This window comes from Phascolarctos cinereus, unplaced genomic scaffold, assembly GCF_003287225.1.
Source record: "Phascolarctos cinereus isolate Bilbo 61053 unplaced genomic scaffold, phaCin_HiC Scaffold_9;HRSCAF=440, whole genome shotgun sequence".
Lineage (NCBI taxonomy): Eukaryota > Metazoa > Chordata > Mammalia > Diprotodontia > Phascolarctidae > Phascolarctos > Phascolarctos cinereus.
Genome location: NW_027556402.1, coordinates 197,786,681 through 197,806,687, shown reverse-complemented (window position 1 = coordinate 197,806,687; position 20,007 = coordinate 197,786,681). Strand labels below are relative to the sequence as shown.

Here is a 20,007-nt window from a genome sequence, read left to right as displayed (position 1 = left end):
ATAGTCAAAATGCCTGGCAAGAGGGGCATTGTAGTGGCACCGTTTCAAGACTACTAGGAAAGAAAAATGAAGGAGGCTGCAAAGGGAAAGAAGTCCAAGGCCAGTGGAACCCAATGCATAGACCAGAAATTTGCCAGAAAGGAAAAAGCAGATTTCAAAGTAATTCAAAGGGAAAATGCACCCTAGGATTTGATGACCACCTCAGAAGAGTCCAAGATTCCAAATCTGTGTGGGCATAGCGGTGACTGGAAGATGGCCAGTGAGTGAGGAAAGGTTAGGATAAAGGATTACTTGATTAGTCTTTGCCTTATTAAATTTCAGATGGAAACAAGGCATCCAGGCCACTGTATCAGCAAGACAAGGTTTAACAGTCAAGGAGAGGTCAGTTAGAAAAAAAAGAACTCCAGAAATAATCGTGATTAAGGAGTAATAAGACCACAATGAAACAAGTCATTAGTTATGCTTAGCGAAAATGCATTCAAAAATAGGAAGGAGAATATGCCACTTATGACCTCAGTAAGAATGGTTATAGGCATTTTAATGTTTTATGAACTGTGTTAGTTCTCTTGTGGCCCTTCTCCTAATCAAAGCCAGCCCCCAACTATGTCCTTGATGCCTCCCTTTTCCAGAAAGTTACTTACATTCATTGTCTTTGCTTTCCTCTTTCTTCTTCTTCATCCCTGGAAATTTTATTTCCAACCTCACTAGTCATCTGAAACTTTTCTGCAGGATTGCCTGTGATCTCTTAATTGCTGAATCTGCTGCTGTTTTCTCAGTTCTCAAACTTCTTGACTTCTTTGAAGCCTTTGACACAGTTCACTGACCACCAACTCCTCCTGGATAAACCTTCCTCCCTAGGTTGTGATGACAGTACACTCTCTTGGATCTCCTTGGACTTCTCTGAATGCTCTTTTCTCAGTGTTCTTTTCTGGTCTTCATCCATCTTGCTCCTAGCCTGACCCTTGGACAAAGAACCAAAGAGCAGAACACCCAGCATATGGGATAGTGTCTAAGTTCCAGGCACTGCTGGAAGGGATACTGAGGCTAAGTTCATTTGCTTTATAAAAGGGATATCATGGCCTAGACTCCTGATTAGGCATGATTGAACAAGAGACCATCTGAGAGGAAGTGGTCGATAATGTCAGATGCTACAGAGAGGTCAGGAAGGATGAGGATTGTAAAACGTCCATTAAATTTGGCAATTAAAAGATCACTAGTATTTTTGAAGAGGGAAGTCTCCATTTAATGATGAAATCAGAGTCCAGATTGCAGAGCGTTTAAGAATGAAAGGAAAGAAAATGGAGGCACCATAAGTAAATGACTTTTAGAAGAGTTTAGCTACAAAGGGGAGAATAAGTATAATAGCCGAGATGGTCAGATCAAGTAAGAGTTTTTCAAGCGTGGGAGAGACATGGATGTGTTTTTCAGGAGGGAATAGCCAACAGATGTTGTCGTCCAAATTGAAGATGAGACAGAGACCGAGCAGGGATGATAATGGGGACAACTGTCATCATAACTATATCTGGATTATATGAGATGAGGAGGAGAGGAGAAAGGGGAGCTCTTGGCAAATGGTCTCAATTTTTTTTAGTGAAGTGTGAGGCATGTTCCTTAGCTAAGATGTTGGCTGAGGATTATGTGGGAGGCTTAAGGACAGATAAGGTTTGGAACAACCATAGTGAAAGATGGGATACCAAATTGATTCGGATGCTGGAAAAGGATTGCCTTGCTGCATTGGAGGACCAGTTGAAATTAGATAATGAAATCATTAATATTAGTTCTGTATCATTTCTTATTGATCCTATTTACAAGTAATTTATTTTATCCTGTAATTGCTTAAGTCATGGATCTTTACTTTGAACTTGGTTTAGAATTCAACTGGTATGTAATGGGTTAAGTTTGAAACTTCAACTCTCCTGCTAATCACTGATCTATTCTTCATGTGAACACAAGAGATTTGGGTTTAGTATCTTTACACCACCAAGCTATCCTTCAAGGATATCTGCACCTGGACCCAAACAATAAGCATTCTTAGTCTCAGAAAAGGAGAGAGTCATTGCCAACCCCCAACCAATCATCTTGTTCCCTGCACCTCAAGCTCTGTAACCAGTCATGTTGCCCTCAATCCCAGGATATCATCTACCCTGTTCTGTACTCCCCAAAATCTAAAGAAAAAGGAAACTGTCCTTTTACTCAGGGTCTTTGGCTTAAATGGCGGCAAGCCATTGACCCTTTTATTGATAGGCAGCATGCCTCTGGTAACAAAATGTTATCTTGCTCAGAGCTTCAGTTTGCCTTTTTGTTAACTTTCACCCATGACAGAAACATAAATTTTTAGTGAACCAAGTCAACATCATTTTGATATCCTCTAAAAATCAGAAGGGTCAGAAAATGGAAAGAATGAGAAATAAAGAGGTTTAAGAAGAATTGTGAACAAGAATAATTATGGAACAGGCATTTTAGAGGGCACAGTGGAATTGGGGCAAATCTGGAGTGGGACATTGGGAGGAGATAGGGATAAGGTGGAGAGGAGTAAAAGACCAGCCAACTGGGTATGGGCAACAAGATTGGCACATCTAAAGCCAAAGGTTAGAAATCAATGGGATTGGACACCTATAATGGGGTGAGAATATGTTAACCATAGAGAAGTGAGCCAAGGCAGAATATTAGTAATGAGAGAGAGGTTCATCCATTTAGAAAAGGACATGATTAAATAGTTCAAGTCTAATGGGTAGCTGGTAGTGTTTTGTCTTTGAGCAGGCAAGGGTATGGGAACCCAATCACCTCATTTCTCTGTTTTAGTTTCTTCCTCAGTAAGATGGAAAGGGTTACAACTTGTGTTATCCACCACACCTCACAGGGTGGTTGTCAATGCCAAATAAGATAATGTGCATTAAGAGCTTTACAAACTATACAGTGCTGCATATATATGTACATATATATGCATGAGATATTAGACAGTTGACAAATATGCATATATACATATGTATATTTGTCAGCTGTCATCAATGTCTCCCTCTTCATGTGCTTGGTACTTTTTAATCTTTTCCTCAGATAGCCCTGACTATTGATATATGTTGTGTAGTAAACATAGCTTTGTGAATTTCTCATTTTATATGAATATTATAAAGAAGCATGAAAAATTAACAATATCCTTCCATTTTTAGGAATTTTCACTGTAAATATGGCCTCTTTTAATAAGTGTATTAAACCCATAATTGAACAATTGGACAAATTTAATCCTGAAGCTGACAGTCCTGAGCATGTCCTAGAAGAGATGTCTACCATCTTGCAGGTATGCTAAATTTCTGGTACCGTGCTGTTTCCTCTCAAAAGTTTAACCGATGAGGTGGCAAGTTGTACCTATGATGTGTTTCAGATTTTTCATTTGCTTATTTTTCCAAGAAAGGTTGCCTTTATATCCTATTTCCTTTTATTTAAAAAAAAAAAGAAAAGAAATTAGATTATGTTTTTGAAAATATATTAGAGTTAACATCATAAATTTATGTTTTAAACAGTTTTTAGTAATAATTGGCTTAACAGTTGGTGTAACTCTAATTATAATTTTAAAATATAATGTTTTTAAGAGCTAACCTTTTCCACTGAATGTACTATAATTATACCTTTATATTACTGACATTTTCAAAGGATTTAGAGCTATTCTTTTAAAAAAGCCTTGGAAATCAACTAGTCTATCATTCTGATTTCAAAGATGAGAATGTTAGAAGCCAGAGAGATGAAGGGACATCACACAACAGTAAATGGCAAAGCACTTGCCATAAGGTCAGGAAGACCAGAGTTCAAATCCTGCCTCAGACAGTTACTAACTGTGGGAACCTCAACAAGTCACGTTAAGCTTTTTTTTTTCAGCCTTAGTTTTTCCATCTGTAAAGGGGGGATAAATAACAGACCCTTACTCATAGGATTGCTGTGAGGATCAAATTCGATAATGTGTGTAAAGCATCTCTCCTCTGCTGCTTTTCTCACTACATCAAGCTTTTCCTGCTCGTTTTTCTCTATAGGGCTTCTTAGTGCATAAAATTTGTCAAGTCAGACTAGTTGTCAAAGAAAACATCATTTGTGCAACTTCAGGTATATTTTTCTGTACCCAAGTGCCCTGAATGAAAAAACAATATTCATGATGAATAAATTATATTAGTAATAATAGAAATAAATAAAAATGAAGAGGAGGATATATATTTGCATGAAATGATAAGATCAGAATAGCTCCTCCTCCTCCTCCTCCTCCTATCCCATCCTCACGCATGCCCCCTCTTCTCTTTAAGGCATTGGCTAACTGCATGCCAGGCATTGTGCTAAACGCTTTACAGATCTTTTCCCATTTGATCGTCACAGCCCTGGGAGGTAGGTGTTATTATTTTCCCCATTTTACATTTGAGAAAACTGAGACTAACAGAGGTTAAGTGATTTGCCCAGGATCACGTAGCTAGTAAGTATCTAAGGCTAAATTTGAACTCAGTCTTTCTGACGCCAAGCCCAGTGCTCTATCCACTGCACCACCTAGCTGCCAGCAGACCCATAAGCTCCATGAGGACAAAGACTGTGTCTTATCTAAACTTTGCATCTCCCCCAGTGTCAAGTGCAAATATTCTGTTTCACAAACACTTAATTCAATTGAATCTGGAAATGGATTTTCCCTTTCATGGTCTGTTTTGACGGAGCTGCAGGTGAGAGGGGAAAGTGCCTGAGCAAGAGTCAGGAAGCCTGAGCTCCAGCAGCAGCTCTACGAATTTCTCTGGGTCTTGGTTTCCCCAGATTTGGGGGATGGGGGACATTGGCCGCGAAGAGCTCCCAGTTCCCTTCCAGCTCAGATATTCTGTGACTCATCCTGTTCTCACCCCATAGCAATACTGAGCATGACACCATATTTTACTTACTTACATGGTGTCTTCTCTCACTGAGAGGTTTGATCAGATTGGATTCAATCAACCAGGATTCAAACCCAAATCCATCGCTTCTTTTGTTACCCTGCCCTCATAGCAGTAAGAAAGAAATTGTTATTATCCTCATTTTTCAAGTGGGAAGATGAAAGAAGAAAGCCACTCTGTACAAGTTATTAGTTTAAGAAGTTTATTCAGCTATTAAATGGGAAGGGGAGACCTTTTGCAGAAGTTCAGAGCTTGAATTCTCGAATAAAAATTCATACATCACAAGCGCTTCATTAAACCTGGAAGCCGGGCTTCAGCAGGCAGAGTAAGGCCCTGGTCAGTGAAAATGGGCCACCCTGGACAATGGTTCAAAATAGCAGGAGTAGCTCCTGTTACGTGGTTCCTAAAGCAGTTATTGAGCTCAGGCTAAAGATGCTAAAGGCTACTAGTAATTCTGTCTTCATGGGCAGGAAATTGAACCCCCGTACATTGAAGTTCAGCTTTAGCGCTAAGAACAAAATGTGGATGGCTTATAGCAGAGAAAGAGCCTGCATCAAGGCCTGCCCTAAATCTAGGCCTCCAAAGAAGGCCTAGCAGTCCTAAACATTTATTGCCAGGCTTTATTTAGAAAAAATGAATGCAATAGGACTTTATATCAAAGAATCTGAATGCATTTTTATAGGCATGCAGTGGTTAACATTTCACAACAGCTCCATAAAATCCATGCTGTTTCCCTCTTCATTTAACACGTCTCTATTTTACAAGGAAATAGAAACAGAAAATTTTTGATGATTTTAATTTGTAAATTAAATCCCTGAAATCTCTGGTCGTTCAGTCTCTCTGGAGCCCCTTATTGCTTTTTCCTCTGGGGCTCCCTCTTCACTCTTCACCCTGACCACGACTCCCGGTCTGTCTGTTGGCCTTTGATCTGTCTTGGGGATTCCTTCTTCAGCCTTGCTCTAGCTTGGCTCCATCTGCTTGGAACTGCTCAGGAATACTAAAGACTCCTCAGATGTCATCATCCTCTCTCCTTCACTCTTCTAAGCTCGTACAACTTGACCCACTCCCACAAGAATATGGCACTAGAACTTTCTAGAACAACAATATCTGCTTCAGTGCTGTAAGCATGTGATACCACACTGGAAGACTTCATCAAAGGCAGGTAATCCCTGCTCATTTTCTATCATCTCTCTAGTTAAAAAGTTGTATTCTCTGTAAATTTATAGCTCTATAGGCGCATCTATAGGCATACATCATAAATATCCATGAATCTATACAACAGTTATCCCAAATATGCAGGCCACCTTCAAGTACGTAATATACATTACATACATTTCATCAATGGGCATCATCTGGCCAAATGCATAAATTCCTCTCCTTTTGCCAATGGGATATTGTATGTCAGCTGGCTCATTCTGGCATTTCTGCAGTGACATGAACCATTATATTTTTAGACTCGCTGACCTGTAGTTTCAATACTCAACCCATGGATGGCCCAAATGAAACTCTCATTGTCTCCAGCCACCAGGGTCATACTTGAGAAGTGAATGACCCCTGCTTCCTCTGCCTTCTGCCCTCCCCCCTATTTGAGCAGAGGTGCTTCTGAAAGTGGGGAGCAAATTGCAGTATCCCCATCATCCACATGGTGGTCCAGACCCCTTCCTTATGGGCCTTCATCAGACACCAGTTGTCTATCTGGGCTGAGCACTTTTCAGAGCTAGTTTCCATTTCTCACCATTATTTCTTCCTTCCCGGTTGCCAGAACTTCTGCATTCCCCAATCAGAAGCAGGTGAACAGAGGCCACAACTAGGAGCCTTCAGCTTATCTTCAGTCAAGCGATCTATCAGTTATGTCTCCACTTTCCACTCCTTCTGAGGCTCCAAGACACAGATCTGTAGGTCAATGAGCCCTTGATGTCTTCCTTGGTAGTTCTATATGCATGGTCTGGAAATGCCAAATAGTAACTCCATTGAGCCATCTGATCATGTTCAATAATGTTAAGACATGCACTATGAGTCTCTGAGTTTGTAGACATAGTTCTAGACTTGTTTATTCCTGCCAGGGACAATAAATCCTTGAGTACTGTCATTCTCAAAATCTCTATCTGGATCAGAATGGGTATTGGCTTGGAAGCTATTTATTAAGAAATACTTTTATTGAAATACCTTGGTTACAATAGAAGTTTCCTGGGTAGGCCTGTATGTGCTAGGTAAAATGGTCTTTCATCTCTAGGAAGTTGCTTGTATTCTTCCTATCCCCTTCCAGAGACAGGACTTCTATGCATGCCAACTCCAAAGAATTGCTAGCACTTATGCTCTCTAGATAAGCAGTATCAGCCAGTAGAATTTTCTTTTTAGGACACCAAGCACAGGTCCCACACTTCTAATATGGATCCGCAGTCATCTTTGACCCATAGAATCTCTTCCATATGAACTCTAAAGTTGTCTCTCTGCCCAAGTATCCAAAATGATTGTGGGATTCTGTCATGGTTTTAGAGAAGTAGGCCTTGAGTGGTTCTGCCTGTGTTCTTACACCTTGTATTGGATTTGTTATGGTCTAGTATGGTATTCCATTGCATAGCTCCAAACTCTGCTCTTCACTCAACAACAGGATGCACTCTGGAAAGCCAAAGTTGAGTCCTTGGAGAGTCATACCTCACATTTGACCTGTATCACTTTGTATGGACTGCAGATCATCCAGGGACAAGTGATAGAAAGAATTGGTACAGCGCTGTAATATTTAAATCCACCAATAGTGCACACTCCTAGGGAATTCTTAGACTCTTAGATAGACTTTCTTGTACTAGTAGCCCTAGTTCCTTCATGTCACAGATTGTCTAAAGTTCCTCCATAAATAAATGAATGAATGAAAAAGCATTTATTAAGCATTTATGTGCAAAACCACTGTGCTAAGTGCTGGGGATACAGATAGAAAAGCAGAAAATGTCTCTGTTTGAAAGAAGCTCATATTCTAAAAGAGGAAACGATACATATAGAAGGTTTCGGATGCAAAGTAGATGGAAAGATGGACCTTAGGGTGTAGTGACCATAATGTCTCTTCTTTAATGTCATTTCTACTGATAAAAAAAACCACCATATTTCTTTCTGAATCATTTCACGGTGCCAAGGACTTTGGTGGCAAGAGCTTTTTTTTTTTTGGTCTTTAGTAGCTATGACTGATGTTGCTCAAGGCAATAGTTTGATTGTCCTGGCACATGCTGCCTTCTCTCTCTCTCTCTCTCTCTCTCTCTCTCTCTCTCTCTCTCTCTCTCTCTCTCTCTCTCTCTTTCTCTCTCTGTCTCCTCTCTCTCTCTCTGTCTCTGTCTCTCTGTCTCTCTGTCTCTCTGTCTCTCTCTTTCTCTCTCTCTCTCTGTCTCTGTCTCTCTGTCTCTGTCTCTGTCTCTGTCTCTGTCTCTCTCTCTCTCTCTCTCTCTGTCTCCTCTCTGTCTCTCCCTCTCTCTCTCTCCCTCTCTCTCTCTCTCTCTCTCTCTCTCTCTCTCTCTCCCTCTCTCTCTCTGTCTCTCTCTGTCTCTCTCTGTCTCTGTCTCTCTGTCTCTCTGTCTCTCTCTCTGTCTTTGTCTCTCTGTCTCTCTCTCTCTGTTTCTGTCTCTCTCTCTCTCTGTCTCTGTCTCTCTGTCTCTCTCTCTCTCTCTTTCTCTCTCTGTCTCTGTCTCTGTCTCTCTGTCTCTGTCTCTGTCTCTCTCTCTGTCTCTCTGTCTCTCTCTGTCTCTGTCTCTGTCTCTCTCTCTCTCTCTCTCTCTCTCTCTCTCTCTCTCTCTCTCTCTCTCTCTCTCACTTGCTGTCACTCTCGCTCACTCTCTTGCTCTCAGAGTTCCTTGCTGCTTACATTTGGATTCATGGGCCTACAGACAGAGCATATGCATCCACATTGGTCTTCCTTGGGCAGGAATGCACCATATTTGGCTAGCACTGCTAATGCAAGTCTAGCTGGCAACATTCAACCTTGTGATTGTCAAAATATGTCCGTGGATTGTTTTCTGTCCAAACTCGTAACAGAACTCTTGGAACTGATCAGTGATACTTTACTTTAAAGGCAAAAACCTCCGTTTGTATATGGGATAACAAGTCTCATTGCCAGGCCTCTACTAGCAAATACAAAAGGCTGCCTATGGCCATTGCTCTCCTGGTATAAAACAGCTTCCAAGTTCTGTAGTCCTTCATGTGTAACACAAAGAGTTTTCTTGGATGTGCAGAAAACAGCAATGATGTATGTGTGAAGTAGTTCTCTGTTCCCACACCACCAGCTGCTGGTCTACATGATGACATGTAGATGTAGCAATCTCATCATGACTAAAATAGAACGTCTTCTCTTTCTCCCCAAACCCACCCAAGCTCCTAATTTCCCTGGTTCTGTAGAGGGCTCCACCATTCTTCCCGTCACCTGGTCCACAACCTTGACTCTTGCATTCTTCCTTATTCCATATAATCAAGCTGTTGCCAAGTCTTGTCAATTCCACTTTCACAGCATCTCTCCCATTCATCCCTTTTTCCCTAATCATACAACTGCCATTTTAGTTCAGGCCCTCATCACCTCTCCCCTGGACTATCCCAATAATCTCCTAACTGGTCTCCCTGCCTTGAGCCTTTGCCCTCTCCAGTCCATCTGCCATGCAGTTGCCAAGGCTCAGTTCTGATCAGGCTACTTCCCTGCTCAGAAAGTCCCAGTGACCCCATTTTCTTGAGGACAAAATACTTGGGTATTTAAAGCCTTTGACAATCCAGCTCCAAATTATCTTTATAACTTAATAAACTTACTACACACCATTCCACTTCATGCACTCTATCACAGACTCTGTGGTCTACATTACCTCTCATAGGTTCTGCATGGTCTGCCCAAACTGACCTACATGGTGTTCCTCACACGTAGTATTCCATCATCATGCCTTTGTGCATGCTGATCTCCAGGCTGGAATATGCTTCTTTTTCACCTGTGCCTCCTAGAATCACTAGCTTCTTTCAAAACCAACATCACTTCTTACTTGTGGCCTTTCCTGATTACACACACACACACACACACACACACACACACCCTTATACACATACACAAAATTACTTTCAATTTACTTTGTATATTTCTTGTATTTATGTATATGTATATGTAACTGTCATCAATAGAATGTAAGCTCCTTATGGACAGGGACTATTTAGCTTTTTGTTTGTTTGATTATTTTATTCTTTTGGTCATTGTATCCCTAGAGCCTAGCACAGTTCATGGCACACAGTAGGTATTTAATAAATGCTTGTTGACTGACTGTTCCCATATAATCTGCACACATTTCTCATCCCATCGATCTCCAAATAGTGCTAGCAGGCCCAAGCCAGATTTCCTCTTTTGTCCTTTCCCCTTTAATTTCTCAACCACATACCCATGAAAGAGATCCTTGAGAGGACTTGGGATGATGGCATAGTTTTTCCACAAATTTCTAAAAGTAGATCTCAAGTGTTAGAAAAGTCTCCAGCTCTTCAAAATACTTGAAATATGTCCATGTGGCAAATATCTTTGTCTTCTCAAGGGCTGTGCTCATTCCTGCAGAGACTATGTGATACACATACCTGATAGAGGGTCTGCAGAACTGGCATGTATTGGTGGACAGCCTAGAACCAGTAGCTCCTGGCTGATCTCCTACCCTTAGTATCCTTTCCTCATGCTTCTCCCATATCAAGAGGCAGTGTAGCACAGTGAAACAACACTGGATCTGGGGATCAGAGGAGCTGAGTGGGAATCCCAGCTTGGACACTTACTACTCATATGACCTCAAACAAGTCCCTTAAACTCTCTGAGCCTCAATTTCTTATTTCATCTTATTTCTAAAATAAGAGGGCTGGACTAAATGACCTCTAAAGTTCCTTCCACCTATAAATCTATGATCCTACCTGTGTGGCTTTGGGCAGATTTCTTGTTTTAACCTCTCTGGTTCTCAGGCTCCTCGACTGTAATATGAGAGAGATTAAGCTAGATGATCTCAAAGGACCTATGAGGATCTATAAACCTATGAGATTATGATATTTTTTTTGGACTAGGCAATGGGGTTAAGTGACTTGCCCAGGGTCACACAGCTAGTAAGTGTTATGTGTCTGAGGCCAGATTTGAACTCAGGTCCTCCTGACTCCAGTGCCAGTGCTCTATCCACTGGACCACCTAGCTGCCATGTATGATATTTCTTAATACAGTGAAATCATTAATCTGAAAAGCTTCTTCATGGGAAGACAGTCCCTGCTCATTTTATAGCTAAAATCACAGAGCCTAGAAAAGAAGCTAAAAGATATTTTGACTTGGAAAGAAGTGTGATGTAAAGAAAAGAATTTAGAAGTTGGAATCAAGAAGACCTACCCCTACCACCATATATGCCCTTGGGTAAGTCACGGTGAGCCTTACCTTCCTCCTCTGTAAAACAGAAGGGTTGGACTAAATGACTGATTGGCTCCCTTTTAGCTCCAAAGTCTTGTAATTTTGAGCTCTTGGTGTTCTTTGTCAATCAAAGTCATTTCAGCTCTGTAAATATCTTTCTAAATCCAGTCAAAGTGTCTGACCTCCCTATATTGTGTTTGACTTGGCTTAGTCCTTTCTTTCAATCATACTTTTTCACTGAGTACTTTTTAAATTTTTGTGGTTTTGGTTTTTTCATTAATGAATCTCTGGTAGCTTCACAAAGCATAAGGAGCCATGGAAATTAGGATTGTTGTGGAGTTCTTTTGGGTTTTTTTGTTTTTGGTGTGAGCCTACTCTGAAGACTTCTAAAGGAGGTAACAACTGAAAAACATGGTTATTAGTTGCAAGCCTTTAAAAATCTCTTTGACACAAGCCATTTCTACTCATAATTTATGTTATTACCAAATGTAACAGGGCATGTAATGGACCTTTCAGTATGCCCAGATCTCCTAACATTGTGTCTTCTTACATTAGTGCAAGTAACCTCCTTTGATTGACTGGGTAGCCTATAAAAACTGCTAGAATGGAACAGTCTCTTTCTTTCCTGTGTTTGCAACAGAAAAGAGCAAGAGAAAGAAAGGGGGAGGGAGGGAGAGGGGAGAAAGAATGAGAGAGAGAGAAAGAGAGAGAGAGAGAGAGAGAGAGAGAGAGAGAGAGAGAGAGAGAGAGAGAGAGAGAGAGAGAGAGAGAGAGAGAGAGAGAGACTCTCCCATCCTGGTCTAGCAGTTTTAAAGATGTAGCCTTTTTCTGGCTACTGGGCCTATCCAAAGAGGCTCCTCCCTCCCACATAGTAGGAAAAGGCAGGATGCAGAGTGCTTCCATGTTAGGAGATCTGGCTATACTCCAAAGTTCCATTACATGAACAAAAGACAAAATTCTACAATAAGATGAAATGTAGTTACCAAGTTCAGATAAAGTTTTTATTTACTAAACAGAACAATAGTCCTCTAAGTTCTGGCCCACTCCATGCAATCACTCTCTTAAAACCCTTCATTTCCTCTTTAACTACTCCTTCTGAGGATTACCTTTTCAGCCTGTAATATATATTAATTGAATGAAAGATGCTTTTCCTTTTCTTAGTCTGATCATTACCTTAATCGATATCAAGAAGGATTCCTTTCTCAGTTGATCAGGCCTCTCCCTTTACAGTCTGGTTAGGCCTTCAATATGAATGATTTGGGAAGATTTCACTGTGGGGCATTGTTTTGGAAATGATAGCTAAAGAAAGACTGAGAAGGTGTCTCATTCAGATTAGACTGAAGACTTCCACTCTGGTTCAAGCATCTTTGAAAATGCATAAATATGGCCCCTGTTCAGATTTGACCAGTAGATGTTCCACTGAAAAATCTTTGGTTTGGTTTGTCATTTGATGCAGAATCAGTATTTGTGTTGGGTTCAGTTTGAGGTGCAATAAATTAGTGCCATTTGTCCATTTGAATGCCAATTCACAGGACTTCAGAGCTAAAAAAGACCTTGAAATTCAGCTGTTAGTTCAATCCCAAGATAAGGAACTTGGGACTTAGAGACAAGAAGGGCCTTGCCCAGGGTCATACAGTTAGTAAATGGCAGAGATGGGACTCAAGCCAAAGTCTTCTGGCCCCAAATTAGTGTTACTTTACTACACATGCCATATAATTCACTTCAAGTCTCTGGTCTGTTATTTTTTTTTTTGAAGGGGAGAAAGGGTGAAAGTCAAGGTAGATCGGTGATTTCATTGGTTGGGTGAGGAATTTTCTCTTCCAAAGAAGATCAGCACCTGATCAATTAATTATGGTCTTAACAAGATGCCTGGGGTACTGAGAGATTTCCTGACTCGCTTGGGATCACATTAGAGGCAGGGAGATATGAATCTGCTGCCTCCTAGTCTGGTTGTCTGTCCACTACACCTGCTATCTCTCATCTCTGCCATTTAAAAATTCTGAAGCTGCATTGTGGTGTCACCATAAGACTTCTAGGCTGGAATATAGGTACCTGGCTTCTTTTTAGTACCCAACCTGCCACTCCCTTGCTCTGTCACTTTAAGCTACTTTACCTCTTCTAGGCCTCAGTGTCCCTCATTTGTAAAATGAGGAGTTGGACTGACTGATGTCTGAGGTCTCTTCCAGTGCTAACATTCTAATAGCAATTGAAATTTTGCCTTCCAGGTCTGACATTTAGAGGTAAGAGACAGTTGAGTGTTTTTTGTGTGTGTGTAGATAAGGAAACTGAGACCCAGGAAGGTCGATGAACTTGTCCTTACTCACAGGGTGACAGAGTTGCAGGATGAACTCAGGTCTTCTGATTCTAACTCTATCATCCCATGCTACAAAAACATGCTTTGCAATAAAAAGTGTTATTTCCCTAGCCATCTATTCATCCAGTTCATCTTTTCCTTTAACACTCTGAATCTTGTTTAATAAAGCTTGTTTTCTGAGGAAACAGAAAACCATCATTGCCATTTCTATCCAGAGGTACATTTTTCAAAGCATCACATAGAGATTCAGCTGCACAATTCCCATTATTGTTAATGGCAACCACATGGCTAAATCCCTGTACACCACTTTTGAAATGCACCCCTTGCTGTTTCCCTATTTTCCCATAATTGTGATAGATCAAGCAAATAATATAACCAATCATTTTAAGGTATCGTGGTTTTTTCTTTTTTTACTTAGCAGATTATGTGATATTTTTTTTACCATGAAATGTTTTGTAATGGGGGAGAAAACCTAAAAATAGAATCAGAGAAATAGCAATTGAGTTTTAAAGCCCAGAGGCAAAGAGTTTCAAAGGCAGAACAGAGCTGAGTGAACCAGTATGATTGTAGGCAAGTATTCTTGCCTCCACATGTGGAGGTAAAGCAAGTAAATTAACCAAACAGAAAACTGAAAATACAATCATATCCTTATAAATCCATATCTAACTAAAGAGAAGTTGAATCCTCTAGTGTTTCTCATACTGTCTTCCACAGCACCCCAATGTTCTCTGAACAATGTGAATTCTGCCATTCTTACCATTTAGCACTATGGTAGTTTTTGGGTAGGTGATTATAATTTGGCTTCTATAAAGGTATATGAGAGGCGATGTGGCATAATGGATAAAGATCTGGCCTCACAGTCAAGAGGACCTTACATCAATCATATGGTTGTGTGACCTTGGTTATTATTCCCTATGAGAAAGTGTTTAAAGGGAGCCTATGAGCCTTTGGGTGCCACATCCTCTGAGCCTTCCTCTGTCTAGTCTCAAGTCAGCTTTAACTCCTGCCCCATGTCTCTGCAAGGCTTTTTGTGGGACAAGAGATACACCTGCCTCTACTATTCACCCCCTTCTAAGAACCAGTGGAAACATACATGGTGCAGTGAGAAAAGCATTGGATCTGAAGTCAAAGGTCGTTGACTCTAATCCCAGCTCTGCTAAGGTGGTCTAGTGAAAGGAGCATGGTATTTGAAATCAAAGAACTTGGATTCAAATCCTGGCTCTGCTACTTATTACCTGTGTGATGTTGGGCAGGTCACAGACTCAGTTTCTTCATCTGTTAAATGAGAAGATTGGCCTGGTTGACTTCTGCATTCCCTTTCAGCTCTAAATCTACAGATCTATCTAGGTCTAGCCTGTGTGACCTTGAGCAAGTCACCTTTCTTCAATGGCCTGAGGTTCTTTATCTGTGAAATAAAGGGATTGAACTAAATGACTATTAAGAGCCATTCCTGGTCTAAATTCTGTTACTTTATATCCTCTCCCTAATAGCATCCCATTTCTCACCTTTCCTTCCCAGTGTTTATACTACTCCTCCCTCCCCCCAAAATGTGAGCAAAAAGCTAAAAAACGATATATTATAAGATAATGACATACGGTATAATTATCTATATTTATTTCTTAGCCTCTTTTTAGACTGTAAGCTCCACGAGGGCAGGTCCCATATCTTATCTAAACTCTTCTCCTCCTTCATCCAGCTTATAGTAGGTGCTTAATAAATACTTTTTGAATGAATGAATACTGCAGTCCTAACCTCTGCCTTATGTTTGTTTTCATAAATACCTGTCTTCTGTCCATGTCATAACTCTGGTACTGGCTACTGTAAGTATCCCTAAATGGCCCATGGTCTTGACTATGGGGGCACAATTTATCAGTTTTACCGATGTATTTCAAGACCTGAAGTACTCCATGACCATATTAGTTTGAACAACAGTAATATAAAAGTCTGCCAAGAACTCTCTGAGATGTTGACTGCTGTTTAGACCAAGGGAAAACACTGATGAAACACAGCTGCATGTGTGCCTCCCCCACTACCTGTTAAATGGGATATGTGATTTTATCTGGGTAAGGAAACTCCCAGGAAAGGATGCCCCCTACCAACATAAAATAGAATCTGCTTTGCAATTTAGAGTCTTGGAGGGTTCCTGGGGCATTGAGAGTTAAGGGACTTGCCCAAGGTAACACAACCACTATGTGTGTGTGTGTGTGTGTGTGTGTGTGTGTGTGTGTGTGTACACGCACACATATGTATGAGGCCAGCTCTCAATCCATTATACCACACTGCCTCTCATATACCCCTCATAAGAGAAGTAATGCTATAAGTACCTACCCAAAAAATTCCACAATGCTAAATGGTGGTCAGAAGCCATGATAAGCATTGAAAAAGAAAGATAATTTTTACTTGTTCAGTCATGTCTAACTCTTGTGACTCCATTTGGAGTTGTCTTGGCAAAGATATTAGAATGGTTTTCCATTTCCTTCTCCAGCTCATTTTACAGATGAGGAAACTAAGGCAAATAGGGTTAATGATTTGCCCAGGGTCACACAGCTAGGAAATGTCTGAAGCCTGATTTGAACTCAGGGAGAGGAGTCTTCCTGACTCCAGGCCCTGTGCTCTATGCACTATGGCACCACCTAGCTGTCCTTTCATTTATTTATTTGTTTTTTCTAGCTGCCTTTTTGAAGGAAATACACATGATCAAAGTATTTAGAGCTGCAAAGTCCTTAAACATCATCTGACCTAACCCCATCATTTAGAGGAAGAAAATGAGGCCCAGAAAGGCTAAGTGATTTACGCAAATTCATAATGCTGCAGAGCCAGAATTCAAACAAAATAGAGTCCTATGACTCTAAATTTAGCATCTTTTAAAAATCACAAAATTGTAGGCCAGGGTGCAGTGAAATAATTCAGGTTATGAGTTCTGAGTTCCAATCCAAATTAACCCTCAGCATACAGCATAACATTAGATTCACTTCTTCCTGAGCTTCCTTTCACATTATTAAAAATAAGGGTGGTTGAATTAGGCAACGTTTAAGGTTACTTCTGGGCAGCTAGAGGGTAGAGTACAGGACCTGTAGTCAGGAAATGTAGTCAGGAAGACCTGAGTTCAAATGTGGCCTCAGACACTTACTAGTTGTGTGATCTTGGTGTGTGGGACAGAGACCACCTACCCAAATTAAAAACCAGATTCTTGACAAAAGTTTGCAAAATGGAGGAATCTCTTTATTGACTTTCTCAAGAAAGGGCACCCCCGTGCTACCTAATCTACCCCAATAGTGGGAGTGCTCTTTATTTAAGGCAATGTTATATAGACCCTAACGCAGCAGCCTACCCTAACCCACTTCCCGTCGGCTCATTGGCTGAGCCTTAGGTATACAATCTATTTGTGTAAAAACTACCCCCGTAACAGAGAGAACAAAGAGGTATAGAAGTTATGTTAGCATGTTCCCCTTTTCAGGGCCTCACAGTTTCAGCAGCCTTTTACCTAAGGTCATATAACTAGCTAGAGGATGAGATAGACAGGATGCTCTTATGGCTCAGGAATTTCTGCTAACACTCTCTAAGAGTAGGGGAGGGAGAAGGCTAGGGGAGGGGGTCTTGCATTCTGAGGGGTCTTCACTTAGTGTTGGTACACAGGTACCACTCAAAAGCAACAATACCAGAACCATTAACAAGAACTAATGACCCTTTGAGGAGGCTTCACTTCTCTCTCTCATATTGGGCAACTCATTTAACCCTGTTGGCTTCAGTTTCCTCACTTGTAAAATGAGGTGAAGAAGGAAGTGGCAAACCACTCCAGTATCTTTGCCAAGAAAACCCCAAATAGGGTCACAAAGAGTCAGACACATCTGAAACAATTGAACAACAAAAGGTTCCCTCCAGCTCCAGCAATCTGGGAATCTTTTTTTAAAAAGGTTTACAGACAGTTTCCAATTTGGAAGCGTTAAAATGTAAGTTCTTTGAGGGCAAGGACTATTTCACTCTTGTCTTTGTACCCCTTCCCCCCACTACTTAGCACAGTGCCTGGCACAGTATATTGATTAAATGTTAAAACCGGGTTGTGGCCCAAAAATTCATTTAGAAATCAGTTGTTTGATGTCAGAATGTATTTCCCCATAGAAACCATCATCATAAATAATGCTTAGGCATGTCCACAAAAGTCTAATCTGTAATCCATGATGTACTGAATATCCTACTTCAGGTACAACCAAACAAAATTAGGCCATGACATTTGTGTGTCCTGGGCAAACTTTGAATTCAAAACTGTGCCTCCTATTTGGGTCAAGGACACCAATGGAAAATGAATCCATTTGTAAAGCCAAGTCCTCTTTTATTCAGTCTATAATCACCTCCAGTGTCTCTATTCTACAAGTGTATACCTTAGTAAACTGTTATTCTTAAGACAGGACACCTGTAGTTGTACCTTCACTTTATAAAGTGAAAGAGTAGAAGCAAAATTATTTTTTCTCAGACTCACTAAGCAAGCCAGAAAAAGAGGAAATCATAAACCCTGGGTCTTATAACTCATAGTTCCCTGCCTTATTATATCCTAGCCCATACTTGGCATTTTTCATGGTCCTACTGATCTAATCTGGTACTATAATGACCTGTATGAACTTTTGTTTATCCCTGGTTTCAGGAGCCAGGAATAGCGTCTACAAAGGGATATAGTGGAAAGAGCATTATAGGTGAAATCAGAAGAGCTGGAATTCAATCCTGCCTAGGACATTTGACCTTTGGTGACTCAGTTTCCCTCTCTGAGCCTCAACATCCTCCTCTCTAAAATGAAGGGGTTGGGCAAAATGATCTCTAAGGGCCTTTCCAACTCTGACATTCTGAGTCTCTAAATAAAATTCAATGATAAAACATTTCATTTTAGCCATTCACTTTCACCTCTTTTCCAATCAAACCTTGTACCATAGACTACTAAAAGGGAGCAAAAATTAATGCTTTGTTCTTCATCCCTCTCTCTGTACTAGTCCATGATTTTTTTTTACAGTAACTAAAAAACAATGTCATAACCAGATAAATGATGGAATAATGTCTAAAGCAGGTCTCTCCAGTGAGAAGAAATTTGCTACCACCTGTAGCAGCCCAGTCCAGTTTTTGAAAACAGAAAAAATTATTAGGAAGTTTCCCCTTATATTGGGTCAAAATCTGCCTCTCTGGAATTTCCCCACATTTCTTCTTGCAAAATGCTATCCGGAGTCAAGCGGGATAAACCTAATCCTTTATCTACAGCAAATGCATGAAGACAATGAACAAGTGTTTTCTAAATCTCCTCCTCTTCAGGCAAAATGTCTCCATTTCCTTCATGTGACCCTATATAGGATGGTGGTGATCCCTTCGCTAGCTGTGTTGACCTTCTCCTTTAACTTATTCCTCAACCTTTCACAATCCTTCATCTTGAAACTGCTCATCTCAGACTCGCCAATTATTTCTTAACTGGCAGATATGATGGTCAGTCAGTCAATAAATGTTTATTAAGCACCTGTTATGTGCCAAGCACTCTGCTAAGCACTGAGGATACAAATATGAGAGAGAAAGGGAGAGAGAGAGAGCCCTTGCCCTCAAAGAGCTTACAATCTAATGGGGGGGGTACACACAAAACACACCTAAAACTGGAGCAGGGAGGTACCCAGTACAGGAATATGGCGGAGAAGCCAAAGAAGTGCAAAATGAGTGACTTTGTTGAACCAGAACCCTTCTTATATTTCTAGTAGCTAAACCTTCTCCCTAATGCTAGACAACGTCTCTTCCCCTGTTCTTCGAATACTGTGCAGTATAGCACAAAGAGGGTTGGCTTGGTATGACATGGGTTCAAATCCCAGCTTTGCTACTAATTATCTCTGTGACCTTGAGCAAATTACTTCATTTCTCTGGGCCTCAAGTTTCCTTATCTGTAAAATAAGTGGTTTCATTTAGATGATTCTATGTTCCCTTCTCATCTCTATGATTCTGTCATCACTGGGATCATCTGATACAGACTCATGCTTTCGATCCAGACCCTTCTTCCTTTTCTTCAGGTGAAAAACCTGTATTTCAGGTAACTAATTCCTGACTCAGCATGACTGATTGGCACTCCTGGTCCTTCCAAGATCCCTGACTAGAGGTGCCACAGCCTCTGTTAGAGAGTAGTCCGAAGCCCTAGGATAGGACCGAGTACAGAGCCAACTTAGGTTGAGCCACCTAGACTATAGTTTGAATCTTCCACTTATGGAATACTAGGACAGTATTTGTACCCTAGGTCCCATAAGCTATGAAGATCACCAGCAGATCATCTCTCACTTGTGTGATTTATTTCAGTATGTATATGAAGTTCATTTGGTATTGGTGACCTTAATCAAGTTAGCCCATTTAACTACTCTTTTGCAATTTTCTACACTTGCCTTGGGTTTCAATTCTTTGTTGACCATTTTTATTTCTGATCTTCA

At 40.7% G+C, this 20,007-nt stretch overlaps 1 protein-coding gene across 1 annotated transcript in view; it reads left to right on the top strand.

Annotated features, from left to right (window-relative positions):
* Positions 1-20,007, top strand: part of CFAP99 (cilia and flagella associated protein 99) — a 187,339-nt gene that overhangs the window by 11,623 nt on the left and 155,709 nt on the right. The window contains exon 2 of the mRNA XM_020992207.2: positions 3,168-3,295. Coding sequence (XP_020847866.2) covers positions 3,185-3,295 — 111 coding nt within the window. The 5' untranslated portion in view covers positions 3,168-3,184. The remainder of the gene's footprint in view (positions 1-3,167; positions 3,296-20,007) is intronic.